This window comes from Schistocerca gregaria, chromosome 8 (genome assembly GCF_023897955.1).
Source record: "Schistocerca gregaria isolate iqSchGreg1 chromosome 8, iqSchGreg1.2, whole genome shotgun sequence".
NCBI lineage: Eukaryota > Metazoa > Arthropoda > Insecta > Orthoptera > Acrididae > Schistocerca > Schistocerca gregaria.
Genome location: NC_064927.1, coordinates 383,942,194 through 383,966,119, shown reverse-complemented (window position 1 = coordinate 383,966,119; position 23,926 = coordinate 383,942,194). Strand labels below are relative to the sequence as shown.

At 41.1% G+C, this 23,926-nt stretch overlaps 1 protein-coding gene across 1 annotated transcript in view; it reads right to left on the bottom strand.

Moving 5' to 3' along the window:
- LOC126285336 (probable ATP-dependent RNA helicase kurz) overlaps positions 1-23,926 on the bottom strand; it is a 131,854-nt gene that overhangs the window by 22,094 nt on the left and 85,834 nt on the right. Inside the window, exons 12-14 of the mRNA XM_049984653.1 lie at positions 18,243-18,579; positions 8,764-9,020; positions 8,477-8,645 (exon numbers count right to left, since the gene is read on the bottom strand). Of these exons, the coding sequence (XP_049840610.1) occupies positions 8,477-8,645; positions 8,764-9,020; positions 18,243-18,579 (763 nt within the window). The remainder of the gene's footprint in view (positions 1-8,476; positions 8,646-8,763; positions 9,021-18,242; positions 18,580-23,926) is intronic.

Here is a 23,926-nt window from a genome sequence, read left to right as displayed (position 1 = left end):
AGCGGCCGAAGGCATTGGAGACATCCTCAGGGGCCACAAGGATGTCATTCGCGACTGTCAAGCCAGAAACTGGTGAGTGGACCTTAGTGCCAGATAGCCGGCGCAGGCTACCCCAGACAACAGAAGAAGGAGTAAAACTGTTGAAGGTGCTCGTGAAAGCAGCCCAGCTGGCTTTCTTGCGTTCTTAAAAATACGATGACACTGCGCACGTAATCGTTTATAATTGATACAATTCGCCACTGTAGGGTGGCGCTTAAAGGTGCGTAAAGCACGTCGACGAGCACGTAAGGCGTCTCTACATTCTGCGGTCCACCAGGGGACTGGTACGCGGCGTGGAGAAGAAGTAGTGTGAGGGATGGAATATTCAGCAGCAGTGAGAATGACTTTCGTGAGGTGTGCGGCCAGACTATCGCAGCTTGTGAAGATTTGATCCTGAAAGGTCGCCCTGTAAGTGAAGAGCCCCCAGTCTGCTTTGGAGATGTTGCAACTAGTTGAGCACGGAGAGGGGGTATGATGCAGGAGATGGATAACACACGGGAAGTGGTTGCTCGAATACGTATCAGAAAGCACATACCACTCAAACCGGCGTGCAAGTTGGGTAGTACATACAGAGAGGTCTAAATGGGAATAGGTGTGAGAGGTGCCTGAAAGGAAAGTAGGGGCGCCAGTATTGAGGCAGACAAGATTGAGCTGGTTGAAAACGTCTGCTAACAGGGAGCCCCTCGGACAGGATGCTGGAGAGCCCCAAAGAGGATGGTGAGCATTGAAGTCTCCAGTTAACAAAAATGGTGCAGGGATCTCAGCAATAATTTGCAGCATGTCTGCCCTGGTAACGGCAGACAACGATGGAGCGTAAACGGTACAGATGGATAATGTAAAATTGGGGAGAGTAATGCGGACGGCAACTGCCTGCAGGCCGGTGTGCAATGTGATGGGATCATAGTAGATATCATCCCGGACCAGCAACATAACCCCTCCATGAGCCGGAATATCTGCCACAGGGGGTAAGTCAAAACGCTCAGAGGTGTAGTGTGCCAAGGCAATTTGATCGCATGGGCGTAGCTTCGTTTCCTGGAGAGCTACTACGAGCTGATGGTGCGAGCGGAGCAGCAATTTCAAGTCCTCTCGGTTGGAACGAATGCTGCGAATATTCCAGTGAATAAGTGCCATCGTGAGAAGAAGAAGATACAAGAAGGGGTCATCTAGAAGGCCGCTGAGGGCCCGGCTTCGAGCTAGCACTGCCGCCGCTAGCAGGAGGCGGACAGTCATCGTCCATTTGTTCTATAGGTTCATCCGCCATCTTGTGAAGATGGCCGGGAGGGGGAGCTTCCTCCGCTGGTGAACGGCCAGATGTTCGGCTACCAGCGGTGCGGCCAGGCGAAACGGATGACGGCCTGGGGCGGCAACCGCTGGGGGGCGCAGAAGGAGAAATGTGCCGTGGCGGGGAAGGAGAACTGTGCTTCCTATGAGCCGTTTTGTGGAAGGATTGGTCGATGGCTGAGGGTTCGAGGTACGTAGAAGGTCTGCATGACACGGTTCTTTCTTGAAGGCCCGTGCTTCTGACTTCTGGGTCTTCATCCTGGCAGAAGCTGATAAAAGTGCTTGTGTCGGAGGGGCGACGGGAGGAGGAGGAGACGTCGACTGGGTGATCTTAGCACTGGCTGAACAGGCGACACTAGTGTTGAAGGTCAGATCGTATGTCTGCGTCGCCACCTCCCTGGTAGTCCGAGGAGAGGCGAGGACAGTACTGTACTTCCCCGCTGGGAGCAATATGGGCTTCCTACTAGCGAATAGCTTGCGAGCAGCCGAGGTAGAGACTTTCTCTTTGACCTGAATTTCTTGGATACAGCGTTCTTCCTTGTAGACGGGACAGTCGCAGGAGGACGCTGCATGGTCACCGCGACAGTTCACACAACAAGGAGACGGAGGTGGACAGTCACCCTCATGGGCATCCATGCCACAAGTCACACATGTAGCCGCATTGGAACAAGAATGGCGAGTGTGATTAAAACGCTGACACTGGTAGCAGCGCGTAGGTGTTGGGACATAGGGGCGAACAGAAATAACCTCGTAGCCCGCTTTGATGCGCGACGGCAGCTGAACACTATCAAAGGTCAAGAAAAGTGTCCAGGTTGGTACAAGGTCATTGTTGACCTTTTTCATGACCCTATGGACAGCCGTCATGCCCTGCTCAGCGAGGAAAGACTGAATCTCCTTGTCAGTCAATCCGTCGAGTGATCTAGTATAGACCACACCACGAGACGAATTCAAAGTGCGGTGAGCCTCCACCCGGCCAGGGAACGTGTACAGGAGTGTGGCCCGAAGCAGTTTTTGTGCCTGAAATGTGCTCTCAGTTTCTAGTAACAAGGTACCATTACGCAACATGGTACAAGACTTGACAGATCCGGCTATGGCATCTACGCCCTTCTGGATAACGAAAGGGTTGACAGAGGAAAAATCCTTTCCGTCCTCAGATCGAGAAACTACGAGGAACTGTGGGGCAGGCGGTAGTACTTTTGCCACTGGTGGCTGGTCAAGTTTCCGTTTGTGGGCAGAAGTCGAGAGAGAAGAAGAAGGGAAATCCATTGCGGAGGAATCCCCCATGATTGCCAGCGTCTCCGATGGCGCGCTCCTTCCTTGTGGGGACCCTCTCAGAGAGCACTCCCGCCTTAGGTGATTGTTCACACCTCAGGTCACACCTCCCGAGAAACGGACGGAGGGACCAATTGGCATGGTCGGAAGGTGTCAACTCAGGCAATAACCCCTCCCTGGGCCTGGCCTTTACCAGGGGGTACATGCGTGCCTTACTTGTCTACCCAGGGCGGGGAATTACGCGTTACCCCGTCACAGGCTACACGTGCGAACGTGTGGGTCGGCCTTCAGGCACGCACAGGGAGGAAGGAAGAAGAGGAAAAAGAAAGGAGAGAGGGAAAGAAAGGACATACTGTCTCAAACGCCGAAGCGGAGACCAGAGAAGGAGAAGAAGGCAAGGAGAAGACTAAGTAAGACAGTGAGATGGAGAAGAACAAAGAAAGGAACCAACCAAGGGAAGGAAGAAACCAGAAGAAGTGAAAAACCAAAATGAACGCAAATATAGGTCGTGAAACTGTCCTTCTCCGGAAGCAGGCACTAACTACCCCCTTGAGGGGGAGGGACTCCTTTTAGTCGCCTCTTAGGACAGGCAGCAATACCTCGAGCCTATTCTAACCCCCGGACCCGCAGGGGGAAAGTTCAATGTGACTGGTCAGGTGTTTAAGACCATGAATCATGATGACTGATCGCAGCAGCTGGAGGCCATAGTTGGAACTGGATGTTGGCACTATGACACACAGAAATCATGCAACCCATACTCTGTACATTAATGCTAGCAAGTTTGGTACTTGTATGGTAATTAGTTACCATGTTATAATGTGTTAAATACGGAAATTTTAACTACAACCACCCGGTATAATATTTTGGAGGTAGCTTTCATTATGCACATGGTGCTGAGCACTTTGTCCGTAAGAAGTGTAATTGCTACAGAGCTCAAAAAATTATTTAAATATACCCGAAGAACACTATAAAACAACAGTAAAAGCTTATTTATTCCATGAATTTATTAGGCAACCCCATGATGGTACCTACACCTCACAAAAGGATGCCAGCACAAGGTCCACAATCACTCTATGAGGCTACACTTATAAAAAAAAACATTAAATATCAAATAACACATCATAATGAGACTACATTTATAAACAGGCATAAATTATCAAATGGGGCAACAGTACACTTAAATCCACTACTTTACACATATAGTACCCAGAAAACCCAATAGCAAAAATCAGTTCATCCCTCCTATAAGGTGTCAGGTCAGGTAAAACAGACACTTTGTTGAAGTCATATGACAGAACATATTCATTCTTGTCATCTGGACACACAAAAGCACCTTTGTTAGCTTTTACAAAAATAGTTTCCTCAATCTCATGACCCACATTTGATATAACAACTGAGATATCATGTAGGCCTACGGTAATTTTAAAATTTTCCTGATGAATTCTATGTTCAAACAAATTTTGGGTTTGTAGCCATTCGTAATTTAGTTCATTGCACAATTTTCAACTGGCCACCTGTCTGTCAACTTCAGATGAGGCACTGAAGACTGACAAAGACCTGCTCCATTCTGCCCCACAAAGCACGCTGCGAGTATTCCGTGCACGTGTCAAAATTCAAGTTGACAGATGAACTACACTTCAAAGCAGCAGCACCTTCACTGGTGGAGCTCAGTGTCCTCTGTGTAACAGCTCACTGTGGCCACTGGTACACTTTAGTGTCTTTGATTAGACCAAATTGTGGAGATTATGGGGGTTCCATGCACTGTCCAACTGGCAGCTGCCATCACAGTTCATCAGATTTTCTGCCAGGTGTCTTTCCATGGATTTTTTAACACTGGAGTCCAAAAAGGATGTAGTTGTGGTCATAATCACAGTTTTATAATACTCAATTGAATGTCTAGTGGAAATATAGTGACTGGCAATAGCTGACTTGTTTGGTAGCAAAAAGGCATGTGCAACACTGACGTTCAGTGCAACATTCTTCATGGTGTGTGTGTGGTCCGTCCTATGTTAGCCATACCACACTGACAAGCGTATTTGGTAAATTCCGGCCTTCTGCAATACAGGGTTGCCACAAGTCTCCTTAAGTGAAATACCCTGATTTCCAGACAAGTTTTAGCATTTTTACCTGACAAATTTTGAGAGCTCAAGGGTAAGTAAAGGCAAAAAAAAAAAAAAAAGGACTTCGGTATTTCTAACCATGTGAGCAAAAATCTTAGTACTAACATCAACATCTTTTGCAATGAACTGTTTTTAGATGGAGACAGCAAGCCAAATGTATATACAGCATGTACATTAAGTCCAGCAACATTTCAATTATTTATTGCACAAGAACCAAACACCGCACAGTAATCATACACGTCATTTTGAAGAGAAACCCTGAAAGTTTTTTTTCCATGTATACTGCTACAAAATAGTTTGGAAATTTGCTGACAGTCAGCGTTAGTCACAAAAAGGTCGAGTCCATGTGTGGAGTGAGCTTACTGTGTGGTGGAGTTCAAAATGGCCTCCTCGATTACCAGATCTCACTCCGTGGGACTTTTTTCTGTGAGGACACATTAAAGATCTGGTGTATGTACACAATTGACGTCTGCCGGGTCACTCATGGTTCGAGTATAGAATGCTTGTGGGGGGGGGGGGGGGGGGGGGGAAATCAGATATTGTCTTCATAATGCAATATGTATCATATATGTACAATGTTTAGTTCTTGTGCAATAAATAATTAAGAGTGGTCCCGGACTTTATGTACACCCTGTATGTTTTAAAAAGACCACTGACATTATTTTACTTCAATAAAATGAAACACACTTGGTGACCAAAATAAGCATTTCGATGGAATCACAAGACATTTAAAATTCCTTCACTAATTTCAGAAATAATCTCAGAAAAGAAGTAGACGTCTCGAAAAAATGGCATGGAATAGTGGAATAGTAGCGTAAAGCACACTATAGTTGACTGCCAATAAAATGTTGGTTATATTATGTTTGTTATTGTTGGTTATTACCCCATGTTACGTCTATTATTTTACAGGTATTGAGAAGTTTTTCTTTCAAGAAATACATGAGTACGCAGCCTCAAGCTGCCTGCGAATGCCACAATTTTCCTCTTCTTATCGCCACACAGTCTGAGGCGCCTTGTCACGGTCCGCGCGGCTGCCTCCGTTGGAGGTTCAAGTCCTCTCTTGGGCATGGATATTTGTGTTGTCCTTGGTGTAAGTTAGTTTAAGTTAGATTAATTAGTGCGAAAGCTTAGGGTCTGGTGGCCCCAGCAGTTTGGTCCCACAAGACCTTACCAGATTAATTAGTGCGAAAGCTTAGGGTCTGGTGGCCCCAGCAGTTTGGTCCCACAAGACCTTACCACAAATTTCCGATTTCATCTTCTTATCATCCCATATTTTCTAATATATGAACTACTTTTGAAGTGCCAAAATGTACTAGAAAAAAATAAAATGTCTATAAAATGCCACACCTTGCAATGTACTTGTGGTGAATCAGTCACAATTCCTGAAATTCATCGCCCACGGGCTCTGACCTGCCGAGGAGCACCATGAAAATCTGCCGCATTACGCCACACATGCCTGCAGAGAGATCAGTGACACTAGTTCTGACAGGCAGGGCCTGCACATCAGTGGGGAATGATGGGCTCCAGATCGGCAGGCCTGAATCTTTAGATGTACCCAAAGAAATGACCCGCAGTTTTGGCCTGTCATGGAAATCTACTCATGTGGCCAACTACTCACACAGACACCATGTTGATGAAATGAGACAGCAGTGATAAATCAATGCAACAGATAGCTTGTGTGAATACTCTGAGAATCAATATTAATAAGGATAGGTAGCAACTCACTGTAAAGATGGTCACTGAGCTGCAGACAGAAACACAGAAAAGACAATCACACTCTCATAATTAAATTTCTGGCCATAGCCTTTGTCAGAAAACTAGAGCACACATTCACACAATCACTCAGACACAACTGATGCACACATAACTGCTGTCTCCGGCCACTGCATCAAGAGTATCTGAGAATCAGATACAAACAAACCACTCCTCACACCTCCCTGCCTGCCATCGGCAGCTGCTAGGCTAGTGGCCAGAAGTGGTGGCAGCACAGATTGCAAGCTGAGGAGAGTGGTAGAAAGGGAGAAGCAGTAAAAATGAGGGAGTAGGGAAGCAACGCACGTATTCAGCTGCACCCAGCCACAGGCAATGCATGACATCTCAGTAAATAAACCATTTCATCTACTGAGGCAAAAACGAGATTTTTCCAGTGCTTCTTTCAAATTTCCCTGATATCTTCCTGATACATTTGAAATTCCGATTTCCAGAACTTGTGGCAACCCCAGCAATAACAAATCCTTCTTCACCGATCCCAGGAGCTCTGTAATTTTAGATAGCAGATGAAAAATCACTTTCACTTGAAATTTCCAAAGGATTCTTGCTACTTTAAATGGAATGTTTCCTACAAAAAGAAGAAAAGCTATAGATTTTACTGACGTATTCTCCTTTTTATCCGTTTCCTGATTCTTGATTTTAACTGACAGTGCCCGGTTAATGTGCTGAGTGGAATATCCATTCTTTCTAAATGCTGTCTTTAGATGGGTGAGCTTTTTCACTATACTACCTAGATCTTAGACAGCGTGAGCTCTGTGTACGAGTGTTTTAAGCATGCTCATAGTTTGCAAAGGGTAATGACAACTTGACTCTATCAACTTATTTTCTCCATGACGCCACACGATGAGAGCAAGTCTTTGATGGCTCACCTGAAGATGACTGGCAGTTCCCCAGTCGAAATATTGAGCAATGAATTAAACAATGACTGGCTGCAAGCCCAAAATTTGTTTGAACATGTAAGCCTATATTACACTGAGAATTGATAATTCTTAATATCATGGATATAGAAAGCCTCCATTGACATTATGTACAATGTTGTCATCTTTTTTCTTGTAAGATTTTTCACCAACGATGACGTCTTTTTTGTTTGCGACAATTTGCTGCAGTAGCAACGCCTGTTTATTGCTTGACTTTGGTTGTGCTTTCTTCGCATTGCAGAGGAGAAATTTTATTAACATTTGTGTCTTTTTGATGCTTTTATGTTTTTCTCACTTTCAGCAACAATGATCCTTTCTGCAGCATTTTTTTTGCATTGCTCTTCCTTTTCTGCCAGTGTTGGACTACTTTTCTTCTTTTGTCAATACTCTCTGTATCTCTCTTATTGCTCTACTTAACAATGTTTTCCTTCTTCATCTGTTAGCTTTTTCCTTCAAATCTACCAGTTCACTTTCTAAGCTGTATGAAACATAGCCAATAATATGGGGTAAGAACAGGCATGTCAATACCCAACAAATTGAAATTTACAGAACGGCACACCTCATATTTTAGAGACAAACATCATTAGATGAGAACTGATTGTTTAAGTAGACTTGCTTGATGAAATTAAAAAAAAAATTCTCAATCCAGAATGCACTGCTTTATAACTTTGGCGCAGAAAAAACAGCATAGATTGTTGAGGACATTACTAGAATCACATGTTAAAAAAGACTGTCAGCAGGCATTTTCAATACTTTGGGCAATGTTGCCAGATACGATTCATGAACTTTGGAAAATACTTTTTTCCTTGCAGCACGAGGGGAAGGGAAGGGGCAGGTCACATGCCTTACAAGAATTTTAGTATTCATCTTTACTGGAATACCAGCCTTGGTGCATGGTTTTCTTCTGACGAATTTTGTTATTTGGAAAACGAATATAATTACCTTTAATTTCATATGCTGCATTCATTAGGATTAGAATCTTGAAATACACATATTGTCCAAACTATTGTGAAATGCCGCTACTACATATATTGTTTCTATTTAAATTTTTTCACATATGAGCTACTATAAACTCACTTTGCCCATGTCTTATTCATTGTTGCTGGTGCTGACAGGAGAGAGTTGGTAAATCTTTTCAGTTTGGGGAAAACTTCTCCCTCAAGTAAGAATCTTGCAAACCACTGATACCGTTGTCTTCCAGTGGGATACTCCAATTCCACCACCGGTAACTGCCAACCTGCTCGTCCTGCGTAAATATGAAATGACAAGACAATACTTAGCAATATTAAGCAACACAATACTTGGCAGTAATTATAGGAAACTATAATTACCAGGCAAGAGCATACGACTTAACTTTAACATACCAAATGTTCCTGTAATGTGACATTTTACTACACCAGTTTCCTGGCAAAAGTGAGGAGGTGGATCAGTCTGTGGTTCCGAAAAGTTACACAAGGCTGGAGCATACACAGGTAACCACTCAGGCTCTATTGCTGTAATTCCTCGCATGTATAACTTTCCATTTGTTTCATACACTTCCTGATAGACTACCCACTCTGGGCGTTGTCGTTTTAGAACTGAGTGTGCATGTATGAATACTGGGTCTTCCATCTCTAGGCACCTGCAATCATGCAGTTAAAAGAAACAAAAAGTTTTCCATCAGAAATTGTAGGTAGTATTTGTGATCATTTTCAAGCTGCTCATAATGTAGTGATAACAAAGTAAAATTATTTATAATACTAAAAATGATGTCCTTTGAGTATGGGCAGCAGCCTATTGGGAAAGTGGTGAGGGTAGGGAGTTGGGGAGAAGGAAGACAAAGTGAGAGTACGAGGAAGAAAGAAATCCTAGATCAGATAACATTGAATTTTAGTGAGTTTCCACAACTTAATAACTCTCAAACTCATTTGGTGCATCCAATTCCAAGTCCTTTACAACACACTTCATTATAAAGGTAATCCTTTCATATGGTGTTACCATGATCATCATTTTCTCTCTACTGAATGGATTTGTGTCAGCTAGATAGCCAACTTTCTCATTTTTTCCCAACAGTCTTCTTATGCCCTAATATCACATTTCTCATTATGTGTTTATAATTCTGGTCCATGATTATTGATTCCTTTCACAGATGACCAGTAGAAACGAGAAAGACAGACTAACTACACTACTTTGCTAAAAACAAAGTGTGACTGGTTGAAGCTTAATGCTATTTTGTCTAAAACTGACATGGTGAGACTGTGGCTGTGTATAATTAATGTAGGTTGATTCTTACGAAGAAGAAGACAGCAAACAGACACTATTAATAATGCTATTTATTTACGTAAACAGCGCCATAAACGGTTTCGAACTAACAAGTTCATCATCAGACAGCTGTTCACAAGATTCACTTTTCATAATCATCAGTTTTTGAATTTACTCTCCCAGTGTAGCAAAATATTCTTAGTGTGTTGGTGCCCTAAGGTAGAAAACAATGTTAGAAACACCCTATGTGAACAAAACTAATCTCCAAATGATGTAATACAGAGTTAACAAATATGTGAGGTTAAGTAGTTAAGAGTACTTACATGGAAAATTCCACAAAATTTTCTTGCAAAGTTACAGGATTGTATTTCTGAAATATTGCAAAGTACGTGCAGCACTTACATGATTTGCATATCACCATAATTGAGCAAAGCACAAAACACACACACACACACACACACACACACACACACACACACACACACACAAACAACAAAAAGTATTTGCCACATGTGAAGTTGACACAAAGGTTGAAGTTTCACAAATACAACGCTGCCAGAGATGTTCTCTCTTACAGATATTACGATATATAGATTACTTTGATTTCACAGTATGAAAGTTTATAAAGAATAAATGTAACATCAAGAACAAATAAAACACAAAGATAAACCTTACATTATGAGAATATAATATCACAGATGAAGTTCACAGATGTAGTAACTGGTTTGTGTGAATGCTACTTACATGGTAAATACTATGCTATATACAGGGAACAACATAGAGGTGGGATAAAGTGAATAGAACAACACTATCAATTATATTAACATACTATGGCACACTGAGATTTTGAATCAATTTTACAGTTGCAATAAAGAGTGACTGAGCAGGGAGCTATATTTTGAGGTAAAGCAGCACTAAAGAAGTTAATGTATTACAATGTATACATTGCTTTGATTTGACAGTGTTGTTTTTTTTTTTTATTTTTTTTACAAAGAATTAAGGTAACATTATAAACATTCATATTACAAAGAATAAACATTACATTGTGAGCATACAATATTCAGTGAGCATTAATTTCAGAGAAAGGAGGAACCAGCTTGTGTGGATGTTACTTATATGGTATTGTGTAAATACTGTGACATAAACAGGCAACAACAGAGAGATGAGATAAAATGAATGATGTGACAGTAGAAGTTATACTAATGTAATATGGCTCACAAAAAAAAATCAGTTTTATAGTTGCAGTAATGTGTGACTGAGTAGGTAGCAATATTATGACGTAATATTTTGTTTGGATTATTGATTGCATGTTGTTGAAAGTAGTAGTGTTTATTTATGTTTTAAACTGGAAAGTAAGTAAGTGAAATTTTGTAGAAAGGTTGCAATGGCGTGGTGATTTGCTTTTATGCAGACAATTGACACATTAGCAACTGAGCTGAGAACATGCACAATAACATCAAATTCACTGTCGAACATGAATCCAATAACAGCATCAATTTCTTAGATTTAAAAATTTCCAGCAAAAACCAGAAACATCACTTTGAAATTTATAGAACGCAAACAGCCACATATGTGTGTGCATCAACAGCTCATCTTGTCATCCAAACAAACATAAGATGGCATACTTCAGGCCCATGCTGAATAGCCTGCTTAACATTCCACTTGAACCAGTTGAACAACATAAAGAAAAGAATATAATCAAAGCCATAGCTCTAAACAATGGATATAACCCTCACATGATTGATAAATTATTACAAAAAATCCAAAACACAGCAGACAACAAAGCCCCACACTTAACAACTATGCAGTCAAAGACAAAAAACAGTAAAAAGTGGCAGAAAATATGTCTCACTTCCTTTTCTAGGGAGCTTATCCCATAAAATAAGCAATCTTTTCAAAAACACAAACATAAATATAAGCTTCCACACAAACCATAAACTTCAGCAGCTAACCATTCATAATATAAAGAATAACAACCCCTCATGCAAAAGATCAAGTACATAAATTCTCAGATGCCAGAATTGCCCCTTCTTCTATATTAGGCAGACTGGGAGAAACTTTGAGACTCGATTCAAAGAACATTTAGATGCCACATGTTTGAACAATCCTTCAAAATCTGCATTTGCAATGCACGAAACTCTCAGTAAATATGGAGTAAAAAACATCAAAGACCACATCCAAATATTGCACCATGCTGAAAAAGGTAGCCTCAAGAATCTGCTTGAAGAGACAGAAATATATATACATAAAAGCAAATCAACACACCATATCCTCAATGAACAGACAGAGCTAGCCAATGCAACCTTTCTACAAAATTTCACTCACTTACTTTCCAGTTTAAAACATAATTAAACAACTCCTTTCAACAACAACATGGACTCAATAATCCAAACAAAATATTACATGAAACTTCCTGGCAGATTAAAACTGTGTGCCCGACCGAGACTCGAACTCGGGACCTTTGCCTTTCGCGGGCAAGTGCTCTACCAACTGAGCTACCGAAGCACGACTCATGACTGGTACTCACAGCTTTACTTCTGCCAGTATCCGTCTCCTACCGTCCAAACTTTACAGAAGCTCTTCTGCGAAACATGCAGAACTAGCACTCCTGAAAGAAAGGATACTGTGGAGACATGGCTTAGCCACAGCCTGGGGGATGTTTCCAGAATGAGATTTTCACTCTGCAGTGGAGTGTGCGCTGATATGAAACTTCCTGGCAGATTAAAACTGTGTGCCCGACCGAGACTTGAACTCGGGACCCTTGCCTTTCGCGGGCAAGTGCTCTACCAACTGAGCTACCGAAGCACAACTCACAACCGGTACTCACAGCTTTACTTCTGCCAGTATCCGTCTCCTACCTTCCAAACTTTACAGAAGCTCTTCTGCGAAACATGCAGAACTAGCACTCCTGAAAGAAAGGATACTGTGGAGACATGGCTTAGCCACAGCCTGGGGGATGTTTCCAGAATGAGATTTTCACTCTGCAGCGGAGTGTGCGCTGATATGAAACTTCCTGGCATATTAAAACTGTGTGCCCGACCGAGACTCGAACTCGGGACCTTTGCCTTTCGCGGGCAAGTGCTCTACCAACTGAGCTACCGAAGCACGACTCACGACCGGTACTCACAGCTTTACTTCAGCCAGTATCCGTCTCCTACCTTCCAAACTTTACAGAAGCTCTTCTGCGAAACATGCAGAACTAGCACTCCTGAAAGAAAGGATACTGTGGAGACATGGCTTAGCTGTGAGTACCGGTCGTGAGTCGTGCTTCGGTAGCTCAGTTGGTAGAGCACTTGCCCGCGAAAGGCAAAGGTCCCGAGTTCGAGTCTCGGTCGGGCACACAGTTTTAATCTGCCAGGAAGTTTCATATCAGCGCACACTCCGCTGCAGAGTGAAAACCTCATTCTGGAAACATCCCCCAGGCTGTGGCTAAGCCATGTCTCCACAGTATCTTTTCTTTCAGGAGTGCTAGTTCTGCATGTTTCGCAGAAGAGCTTCTGTAAAGTTTGGAAGGTAGGAGACGGATACTGGCAGAAGTAAAGCTGTGAGTACCGGTCGTGAGTCGTGCTTCGGTAGCTCAGTTGGTAGAGCACTTGCCCGCGAAAGGCAAAGGTCCCGAGTTCGAGTCTCGGTCGGGCACACAGTTTTAATCTGCCAGGAAGTTTCATATCAGCGCACACTCCGCTGCAGAGTGAAAATCTCATTCTGAAAATATTACATCATAATATGGCTGCCTGCTCAATCACTCATTATTGCAGCTGTAAAACTGATTAAAAAAATGGTGAGCCATACTACATTAATATAATTTCTGCTGTCACATTATTCACTTTAACTCATTTCTATGTTGTTGCCTGTTTATGACATAGTGTTTACACAATACCATATAACATTCACACAAACTGGTTGCTATGTTCCCTGAATTTATTTGAAATTAATGCTCACTGAATACGGTTTGCTCACAATGTAACGTTTATTCTTTATAATATAAATGCTTGTAATGTTACCTTATTTCTTTGTAAAAAAAAATAAAAATAAAATAAAACTAAAAAACTTAAAAGATCTACTAATAAATTAAAGCAATGTGTACATTGTAATACATGAACTGCCTTACACCTAAATATAGCTGCCTGCTCGGTCACGCATTAGGGCAACTATAAAATTGATTCAAAATTTCAGTGCACCATACTATGTTAATATAATTATTAGTGTGATATTATTCAGTTTATCTCACCTCTATTTTGCAAAAACAGACATAATGTCTGCAGGGGTACCGCAATAACTTTTTATATAATGTTGTTTATAGTCCGTCTTGATTGTAGGTAAAGGTTGCTGAGTGTGGACAGGTTACTCCCGTAACTGAAACTGCAGATCTGAAGATGGTACTAGAGGAACAGAAACTGGCCATGTCAATAAACATTTTTGCAATCAATACAGATTTTAAGTAATATTATCTCACCTCTATGCTGTTCCCTGTATATAGCATAGCATTTACATAATACCATGTAAGTAGCATTCACACAAACCAGTTTCTACATCTGTGAACTTCATCTGAGCGTTATATGCTTATAATGTAAAGTTTATCTTTGTGTTTTATTTGTTCTTGATGTTATATTTATTCTTTTTAATCGTCCATACTGCGAAATCAAAGTAATCTATATATCGTAATGTCTGTAAGAGAGAACATCTCTGGTACTGTTGTATTTGTGAAACAGCAATCTTTGTGTCAACTTCACATGTGGCAAATACTTTTTCGTGTGTGTGTGTGTGTGTGTGTGTTGTGCTTTTCACAATATGGTGATATGCAAATGATATAAGTGCTGCATATACTTTGCAATATTTCAAAAATACAATCCTGCATCATTGCAAGAAAATTTTGTGAAATTTTCCATGTAACTACTATAACTACTTAATCTCACATACTTGTTTACTCTGTATTACATCATTTGGAGTTTAGTTATGTTCACATAGGGCGCCTGTAACATTGTTTTCTACCGAAGGGCACCAACACACCCAGAATATATTGCTACAGTGGGAGAATAAAAATAAAAAACTGAGATTATGTAAAGTGCACATTGTGAACAGCCGTCTGATGATGAACTTGTCAGTTCGAAACCAGATATGGCGCTATTTACTTAAATAAATAGCATTATTAATAGTGGCTAGTTGCTGTCTTCTCCTTTGTAAGAATCAACCTACATTACTTGGTTGAAGCTTGTTAGTTCATATAATTATAAATGGTACATTTTACTGCCTTTCTCCACAGATTACTTATATCTACAGTGGATTAATAAAAATAGAGAGAAGAAAATCCCCCTAACTACAGGCCTATGTCACCCCCCACCCCCACATACACACTTTTTAGTAGACAGGGAGGAGGAGGAAGTGGTCTTAAGTAGCATATTGACTCAATTACCACAGCATGCCAACTAACTTTCAGTCTGGATGCCATAAATGGCTCATTATAGCAAATCATGATCTCGCAAATAAAATTCTGACAAATGAACTTACTATGGCATTTGATCCTGTGGACCACAAAATTTGACACGGGCAACTAAAATTTGATCAAGTGCTCTTAGGATTTATTGAGACCTCCCTTCATTGTAGGATAAAACTAAACTCAAAATGATACAGACACAATGTGGGCTCCATAAGGTTTGGAATGTGATCTGCCAGTCTTCCTACCCCTCATAAATAACTTTTAGATGGCTCTCCAAGAATGTTCAAAATTGGTAATATTTGCTAATGACACAAACATGCTAATAAAGGACTCTAACTAAAACATACTAAACACTGGTCAAATGAAGACTGGAGATTCTTGCAACTGGCTCACAAAATCAGTTTAAGTCTAAATCTCCCACAGACTCATATTATGCAATTTAAAAACAAAACTTTTCTTGGGATCCAGGTAGATAAAAATTACAAACCATGACAATAAAAATATAGAATGTCAAGAATTTCAGTTCACTTTGTTCTGCACTTAGAAGTACTTTTCAATGAATTGATTTGAAGTGCAGATTGGTGGTCTATTTTACACGACTTTTACCATGCTGTTTTACAAACTTACTTTTGGGGGAATGCAGATAAACTAAAGCAAGTACTTATCCTGCATAAAACAACAGCAAGAATTCCGAGTGAAGTAGAAAACTGGACATCTTGCAACAACCTCGTGAAAGGTATTGGCATTCTTACACTTACTTTTCACTTGCAAATGGTCTCTTGCTCTTTATCTACTTCAAAAACCACCTTGTTTTATTTCTATGTGATTGGAGATTATTTTAGTTAATATTTAGTACATTACAGAAAGGAGACTGCTTGATCAACAGTTATTTATTTATTTACTTTTGTTGAAATATAACAATGATAGTATTGTTTCAGATTGTACCTGTTGTTAGTTTCTTTACCATCTGCTGTCCTAAACAATAAAATGTGGTGTCTGTCCAACATATGTGTCTGTTTTATTTCTTTATAAACAACTGGAGAAAAGGTAACCAGTCACTGTTTTACTGAGGTTTTGGCCAGTCAACAGGTATAAAAACAATACCAGACATGTAACTAAGCTTTGAATAATGTCTTTCTCTGGAGGTAGCATACTAACAACACACAAATACTTACAAAGAGTTACAATGAACCTGCACTACAACTCAAGTGGTTTCTTAATTAATTACCCCTTTAATGCATGACAGTAAAATCTTCATTTTTTATTATAATCATCTTGTTCCTTCATTTAATTTGGATTGCATGAAAACAGAGGAAAAATGTTAACGCTATAGACAATATGCATTAACTGTGTGTGCTCTATCAGTTTGGTGGGATGGATTTTTATTCCCTTGCATTTGAACTTATGCATGAGAAAAAGGAAAGTTGTCAATGTACCTTTATTGTTTCATTAACTGGGCACTGTATACAGATTTTTAGTTTTTTTTTAATTGTCTATGCTATGGGACACTATTGTAATGTGCACTTCTTTGATGCATTGCATGAGTCTGCTGACTATAATTTTACCTGGCTAGCAGATGGGACAGTAGCTTAAACAGTGACTGTTCAAAGTGTACAGAGAATCAAATGGTGAACAGAAAATGCTGAAAGCAACCAGGAAGTTATGTATCATTTTTCATGCAAACCGTGTAACATGACACCTCTCCGGAGTGTGACAAAGCAATCCATTTAGTTTTGTGGTTCTAAAAGTAGTGCTGCACATTTTTTTTTTTTTTTTGGTTAACATCTTTTGCAATTCAACTAGCACATATTTGGGCAAAATATATACCTGTTATTGAATCATTTTTATTTGGCATTAACAAAAGAAAGAAGTGTATTTCTTTATATCATGTCTAATAGCAATCGTAATGACTGGACACAAACTGAGAAGTACCTGCAGATAGCTCAGAAGCCAAAAAGCAAATGAATGGAAGGATAACAGATTTTTATATTCAATATTTTTGGAGCTATTGTTGCTTTTCTGTAGCTTACAAATGATAAGCTGAAAGTACAGCAACATATCTAATTCATATATAAATAATCATATTGTAAATAAAATAGAAAGAAAGTTCCACATGGGAAAAATATATTAAAAACAAAGATTCCAAGACTTATCAAGCGGGAAAGCACCGGTAGACAGGCACAATAAAACAACACACAAACACGCACACAAAATTTCTAACTTTCACAACCAAAGGATGCTTCTTCAGGAAAGAGGGAAGGAGAGGGAAAGACAAAAGGACGTGGGTTTTAAGGGAGAGGGTAAGGAGTCATTCCAATCCCGGGAGCGGAAAGACTTACCTTAGGGGAAAAAAGCATAGGTATATGCGCGCGCGCGCACACACACACACACACACACACACACACACACACATATATATCCGACCACATATATACAGACACAAGCTTGTGTCTGTATATGTATGAATGTGTGTGTGTGTGTGTGTGTGTGTGTGTGTGTGTGTGTGTGTGTGTGTGTGCGCGCGCGCGCGCGAGTATATACCTATGCTTTTTTCCCCTAAGGTAAGTCTTTCCGCTCCCGGGATTGGAATGACTCCTTACCCTCTCCCTTAAAACCCACATCCTTTCGTCTTTCCCTCTCCTTCCCTCTTTCCTGAAGAAGCAACCTTTGGTTGCGAAAGCTAGAAATTTTGTGTGTGTGTGTGTTATTCTATTGTGCCTGTTTACCGGCGCTTTCCTGCTTGGTAAGTCTTGGAATCTTTGTTTTTAATATATAATCATATTGTAAAAATCACACAATGGAAAATCCAGGATGGAATGTAACAATAACCATTATCCTTCCCACCCCTCCCACAGTGGTATTCCAACATCCATCGACCACAATATACTCGTCCTTCCCTACACAGCCCCTGCTCCCAAGCCCTTACCTCAAGTCACATATCCCTGTAACAGACCTAGATGCAGGACCTGTCCCATACATCATCCCACTGCCACCTACTTCAGTCCGGTCACAAACATCACCTACCCCATCAAAGGTAACAAAAATTGCTGCTTTGTATGTTTGTGCAGATTTTGGAAGACATGGAAGAGATAATTACAGAGTGTGTGAAGCGAATACAGGCAATAAAATATCTTAATAAAATACATGAACTTTCAAACATAATACCTATAAGCATGCTTCCATCGTGGTCTATCTGCTGCATCCTTGATCTCATCCAGGTCCACACGGTGAGCAACCTGATCCACGAGGCCAGAAAGCAGCAGCTGTCGAAGATTGCGGGCCTGAGTATCAGAAGGCGGAGGCATACTTGGATCAACAGCTAACTCCAGTTCAGGTACAGCAAGCTGCAACTGTGATGCTAACTGCACACGAAGTCTTCGTACCTCTAGCATAGCCTTGTGGCGAAGTCCATGTTCAGAGCAGAATGACTCTAGATCTCGACCACTGTGAGAAGCAGCATACTCGGCAGCACCAACAGCACGCAAGAGTACCATAGGATCACCTAAATTACATTACATACAATAATGTTATAGCTTCTTGTAAATGGGCTGGTACAAAAATTCAATGATAAAGTATTCCTTCTGATACAGTATGATGTCTTCAACAAGAAACTTGGCAGTAAGAATGTAAAATGAACAAGAATAAATTATGAAGCATTGGACGTATGAATTAAACAATTCCTTCGGTCACAACTTTTTCATGCTTTATCAACTACACGATGCGTTTCGGACCCTGTGGGTCCATCGTCAGGTGTAATTTGTCTTAATACATGTTTTATTTACTCTCCTGAATGAGGTGAAATGCATATTCTCATCACGAAAAGGTTTAATGTTAAGTTATGAATTTCGTAAGTCGAACGTAGAAAATGTGTGCAAAATAGTGGAAAATGAACAGCCCAAGGAAAGCATTTTTAACATTTTAGCAACGACAAACATTCTTTTTTCCTTTGTTTTAGTACATGTCACTTCATTCAAGATGTACATTTGCAAACACTTTATAAACACTTCACAAATGTTTTTGCACATGGTGTTGTCAAAGATGAATTTATTTGTAGTGCTAAAGATATAACTATTAAACAATTGACATATGTAAGAATTAACTTTAGAATAGGTCTTCAAATTACTGAAATAACTAAGGCTTGCAAAATCTGTTTGTTCATTTAACACAGATTCTGGTTTTTTGATTTTGTGGAGGTATATCTCCAGTTGTTCTAACAGACTTAGGGTCTTACCATTGGCTTCATTATGTATTATTACCAAATTGTTTTCTAGACTGCTGATGACATGTTTTGTTTCCAACATATGTTGTGCAATGACTGATTTTTCGAAATTCTTGAGCCTGAAAGCATTTACATGTTCTTGAAAATGGGTCTTGAAGTTTTTGCCTGTTTACCCTACATAGTAGGCAGAACAACTGGGACATGATACTTTGTACACTCCGCTGTTGTTGTTTGTTTGTGTATTTGATTTTATGTTATGGATGAGTAGGTTTCCTAACTTGTTATTGGTTGAGAATGCAACTGTTACATTTGTTTGCCTGAAAAAGGTTGGCATTTTTTGTGATATGGGGCACAGGTATGGGATACTGGCAAATATTTCCTCTTCTTTCACAGTGTGTTCATTCGTTGTGTTGCTTTTGTGTATTTGTCTGCTTAAATTGTCATTTGTTTTGGCTGTGTAGCCATTGCTTATGGCAATGCTCTTTATTGTATCTATCTCATTTTTGACAGTGTTTTCTTCTAAATCAAGGGAGTGTACTCGGTGTAGCATGGACCTAAATGCAGCAAGAAATTAGAAGCCATGCAACTAAAACTGCATCAGCAACAGAATAACCAATCATCCAACAAAACACAGTTTTATAAAAGAGTCATTAACCAAACCGACATCACCTTCATTAAAAAGGAACAACATCTACTCAGGAAAGGACTAAAACACAATGTAAAACCCACATTAAGTAACAATAACCTCAAAAATCTCATCATACACACTAAAAAAGCAGCTGATTTAGCTGAAAATTGGAAAACATATGGAACTGGAATTATTTCTACAGAAGAATCATGTACAAATTTTAGCAGTGCAGGAACAAGATTCATTGATGAGAATTTAGGTGATATAGAACATTACAGAATTTATGAAGGTAAATCAATAGTAAGAATAATGGAAAACATGCCAATGTCTGGAACAGCATTTTAGGCAAACAAGAAAATTGTACGCAGTATAACAGATTTTAAGTAAAACACAGAAACAATTCTCAAATTAATTATGATGATGATGATGATGAGTCCCATATTCCTTTTTAGAGTGTAGGGGAGCAACGCGGGAGACCCGCGCCGCCTTACTAGGCAAGGTCCTAGTAGAGGTGGTTTGCCATTGCCTTCCTCCGACCGTAATGGGGATGAATGATGATGATGAAGACAATACAACAACACCCAGTCATCTTGAGGCAGGAAAAATCCCTGACCCCGCCGGGAATTGAACCCGGGACCCCATGCTCGGGAAGTGAGAACGCTACCACGAGGCCACGAGCTGCAGACAAATTAATAATAAAGTGCAATAACAAAAACTATACCATTATATACTGCTATGAACAACAGAAGAAATTCACAGAAAGCAAATCAATTTTGGGATGTGGCAGAATCCGATATCTCCAACATGCCTAAAAACAATGTTTTAACAGTCTCCGCTTTTATGAGCAACTTGAGAAGGAGACGAAATTTCAGAATATTGTAGCCAAATATCCATCACACTTGTCAATGTGCATAAGATGTTCTAGTTAAAACTGATGTCCACACATATCTGCAAACTAGGAGGGTGGTTTGAAAAGTTCTCAGAATCACCACGAGAGGTCAGTGCTAGAGCAATGGGTTGTTCACATGATATTCATTCGATATTGGATTGTTGCCTGTAAATGCATGCCACATCAGTGCTCTTGGATGAGAGCTGTGGCAGTGATGTGGTTCTATTGTTATTCCCGCGTAGTCATTTGCGAAGATGGGGGGTAGGGGGGGGGGGGGGGAATTGAGATTTGAGCAGTGATTAAGTACATTGTAAAGAAAGGTATGAAAGCAAAGAACATTCATGCCAATTTCCAGAATACACTGGGGGACTCTGCTCCTTCATATTCAACTGTTGTCAAGTGGACAAATGAATTTAAATTTGGCCGAGAGGGCTTAGATGATGATCCGCACAGTGGTCAGCCAAGACATGTCACTACTCCAAAAATCATTGCAAAAGTGCATGAAATGGTAATGGAGGATCGCTAATTGAAAGTACGTGAAATTTCTCATGCTTGCCAGATGTCACCTCAAGGGGTATATTAGGAGAAATGAACAAGATTTTTTGCACCTGTTTGCGACCTCAGATGAAACTTCGATGCACCATTATACACCAGAGACAAAACAACAGTCAAAGCAGTGGAAACATCTGATTCTCCACCACTAAAGAAAGCAAAGAAAATCCTTTCAGCGGGAAAGGTCATGGCATCAGTGTTCTGGGATGCGAAGGGGATTCTATTTGTGGATTATCTCCCCACTGGGCAAACAATTACTGGAGAATATTATTCTAACCTCCTGGACAAATTGCAACAAAAGAAGCTTGCAATTAACATGCAAAAAATTTCACATTTGGTAAAAATATACACTTTTCATATCATTGGCCAAACATAAGTAGATAAGTTTGCCTTTCGTTTTTCACCTGATAGATCATAATTTTCAAATAATTGAATATCATAATGGATAAATATAATTTAATTTAAACTCACAAAATTCTGATTGGGAAAAGAATGATATAAAGAAAAAGGTGAATGAAATGAAGAAGTTCATACGCTGTTTAAAATGACGTGGCAAAGGATGTATAATAAAAAGTTACATGTAAGCCAACTAACTGAATAAAAATAATTATCAGACTAATTTCGATAATGATTTAAAAATAAAAAAGAAACCTTGTGCACCTGATGAGATTCAAACCCATAACCTCCGCACATGAAACCGTCACCCTATTCGTACCACCACACAACCACACTACGTGACAGAACTTTTTTATCACTTTTGACTGTCAAAATTATGATTTTCTTTTCTTTTTTCTATTACTCGCAAACAAGGGCCAACCAGTGTGAATTACTGCAGTGGGTGATACATGGAATCTTAATCTACATCACCATATTGATATATTGAAAACGAAGATTCCAAGACTTACCAAGCGGGAAAGCGCCGGTAGATAGGCACAATAAATAAAACACACAAACACACACAGAATTTCTAGCTTTCGCAACCGGCGGTTGCTTCTTCAGGAAAGAGGGAAGGAGAGGGAAAGACGAAAGGATTAGGGTTTTAAGGGAGAGGGTAAGGAGTCATTCCAATCCTGGGAGCAGAAAGGCTTCCCTTAGGGGGAAAAAAGGACATGTGTACACTCGCACACACACACACATATCCATCCGCACATACACAGACACAAGCAGACATTTTTCACACAAATCTTTTTACTTCTCTCCTTTTCCACACACCCACCCCTCCTCAACCTCTTGACTGCACCCAGCTGATATACCCTCCCCCACCACATCCCTGCATGTTCCCACAAGCAGCACTTTGTATCCCACCCCTACCCTCCTCTCTCTGCCACACCCTGCTCCAGCCTCCTTACCCTCACCACATAAATTTCTTTTCCCTTCATGCTCTGTTGCTCGCAGTCTGGCCTTGGCAACCAGAGACAGTGCTTATATGTGAATGATACACACAAAATTCAAGCTTTCGCAACCCACGGTTGCTTCTTCAGGAAAGAGGGAAGGAGAGGGAAAGACGAAAGGATGTGGGTTTTAAGGGAGAGGGTAAGGAGTCATTCCAATCCCGGGAGCGGAAAGACTTACCTTAGGGGGAAAAAAAGGACAGGTATACACACACACACACACACACACACACACACACACACACACACACACAATCCATCCATCCGCACATGTCTGCTTGTGTCTGTGTATGTGCGGATGGATATGTGTGTGTGTGTGTGTGTGTGTGTGTGTGTGTGTGTGTGTGTGTGTGTGCGAGTGTACACCTGTCCTTTTTTTCCCCTAAGGGAAGTCTTTCCGCTCCCGGGATTGGAATGACTCCTTACCCTCTCCCTTAAAACCCACATCCTTTCATTTTTCCCTCTCCTTCCCTCTTTCCTGACGAAGCAACTGCCAGTTGCGAAAGCTCGTAATTCTGTGTGTGTGTTTGTGTGTTTTGTTCATGTGCCTGTCTGCCGGCGCTTTCCCGCTTGGTAAGTCTTGGAATCTTTGTTTTTAATGTATTTTTCCCATGTGGAAGTTTCTTTCTGTTTTATTTACAACTTTGTTTTTAGATATATTTTTCCCACGTGGAATGTTTCCCTCTATTATATATATATGTGTGTGTGTTTTGCCCTAATTCAGAAAAATGCCTTTCTGCCAAAAGCTTACTACTTATTAGGGAGGGAGGGAGGGAGGGAGGGAGGGAGGGAGGGAGGGAGGGAGGGAGGGAGGGAGGGAGGGAGGGAGGGAGGGAGGGAGGGAGGGAGGGAGGGAGGGAGGGAGGGAGGGAGGGAGGGAGGGAGGGAGGGAGGGAGGGAGGGAGGGAGGGAGGGAGGGAGGGAGGGAGGGAGGGAGGGAGGGAGGGAGGGAGGGAGGGAGGGAGGGAGGGAGGGAGGGAGGGAGGGAGGGAGGGAGGGAGGGAGGGAGGGAGGGAGGGAGGGAGGGAGGGAGGGAGGGAGGGAGGGAGGGAGGGAGGGAGGGAGGGAGGGAGGGAGGGAGGGAGGGAGGGAGGGAGGGAGGGAGGGAGGGAGGGAGGGAGGGAGGGAGGGAGGGAGGGAGGGAGGGAGGGAGGGAGGGAGGGAGGGAGG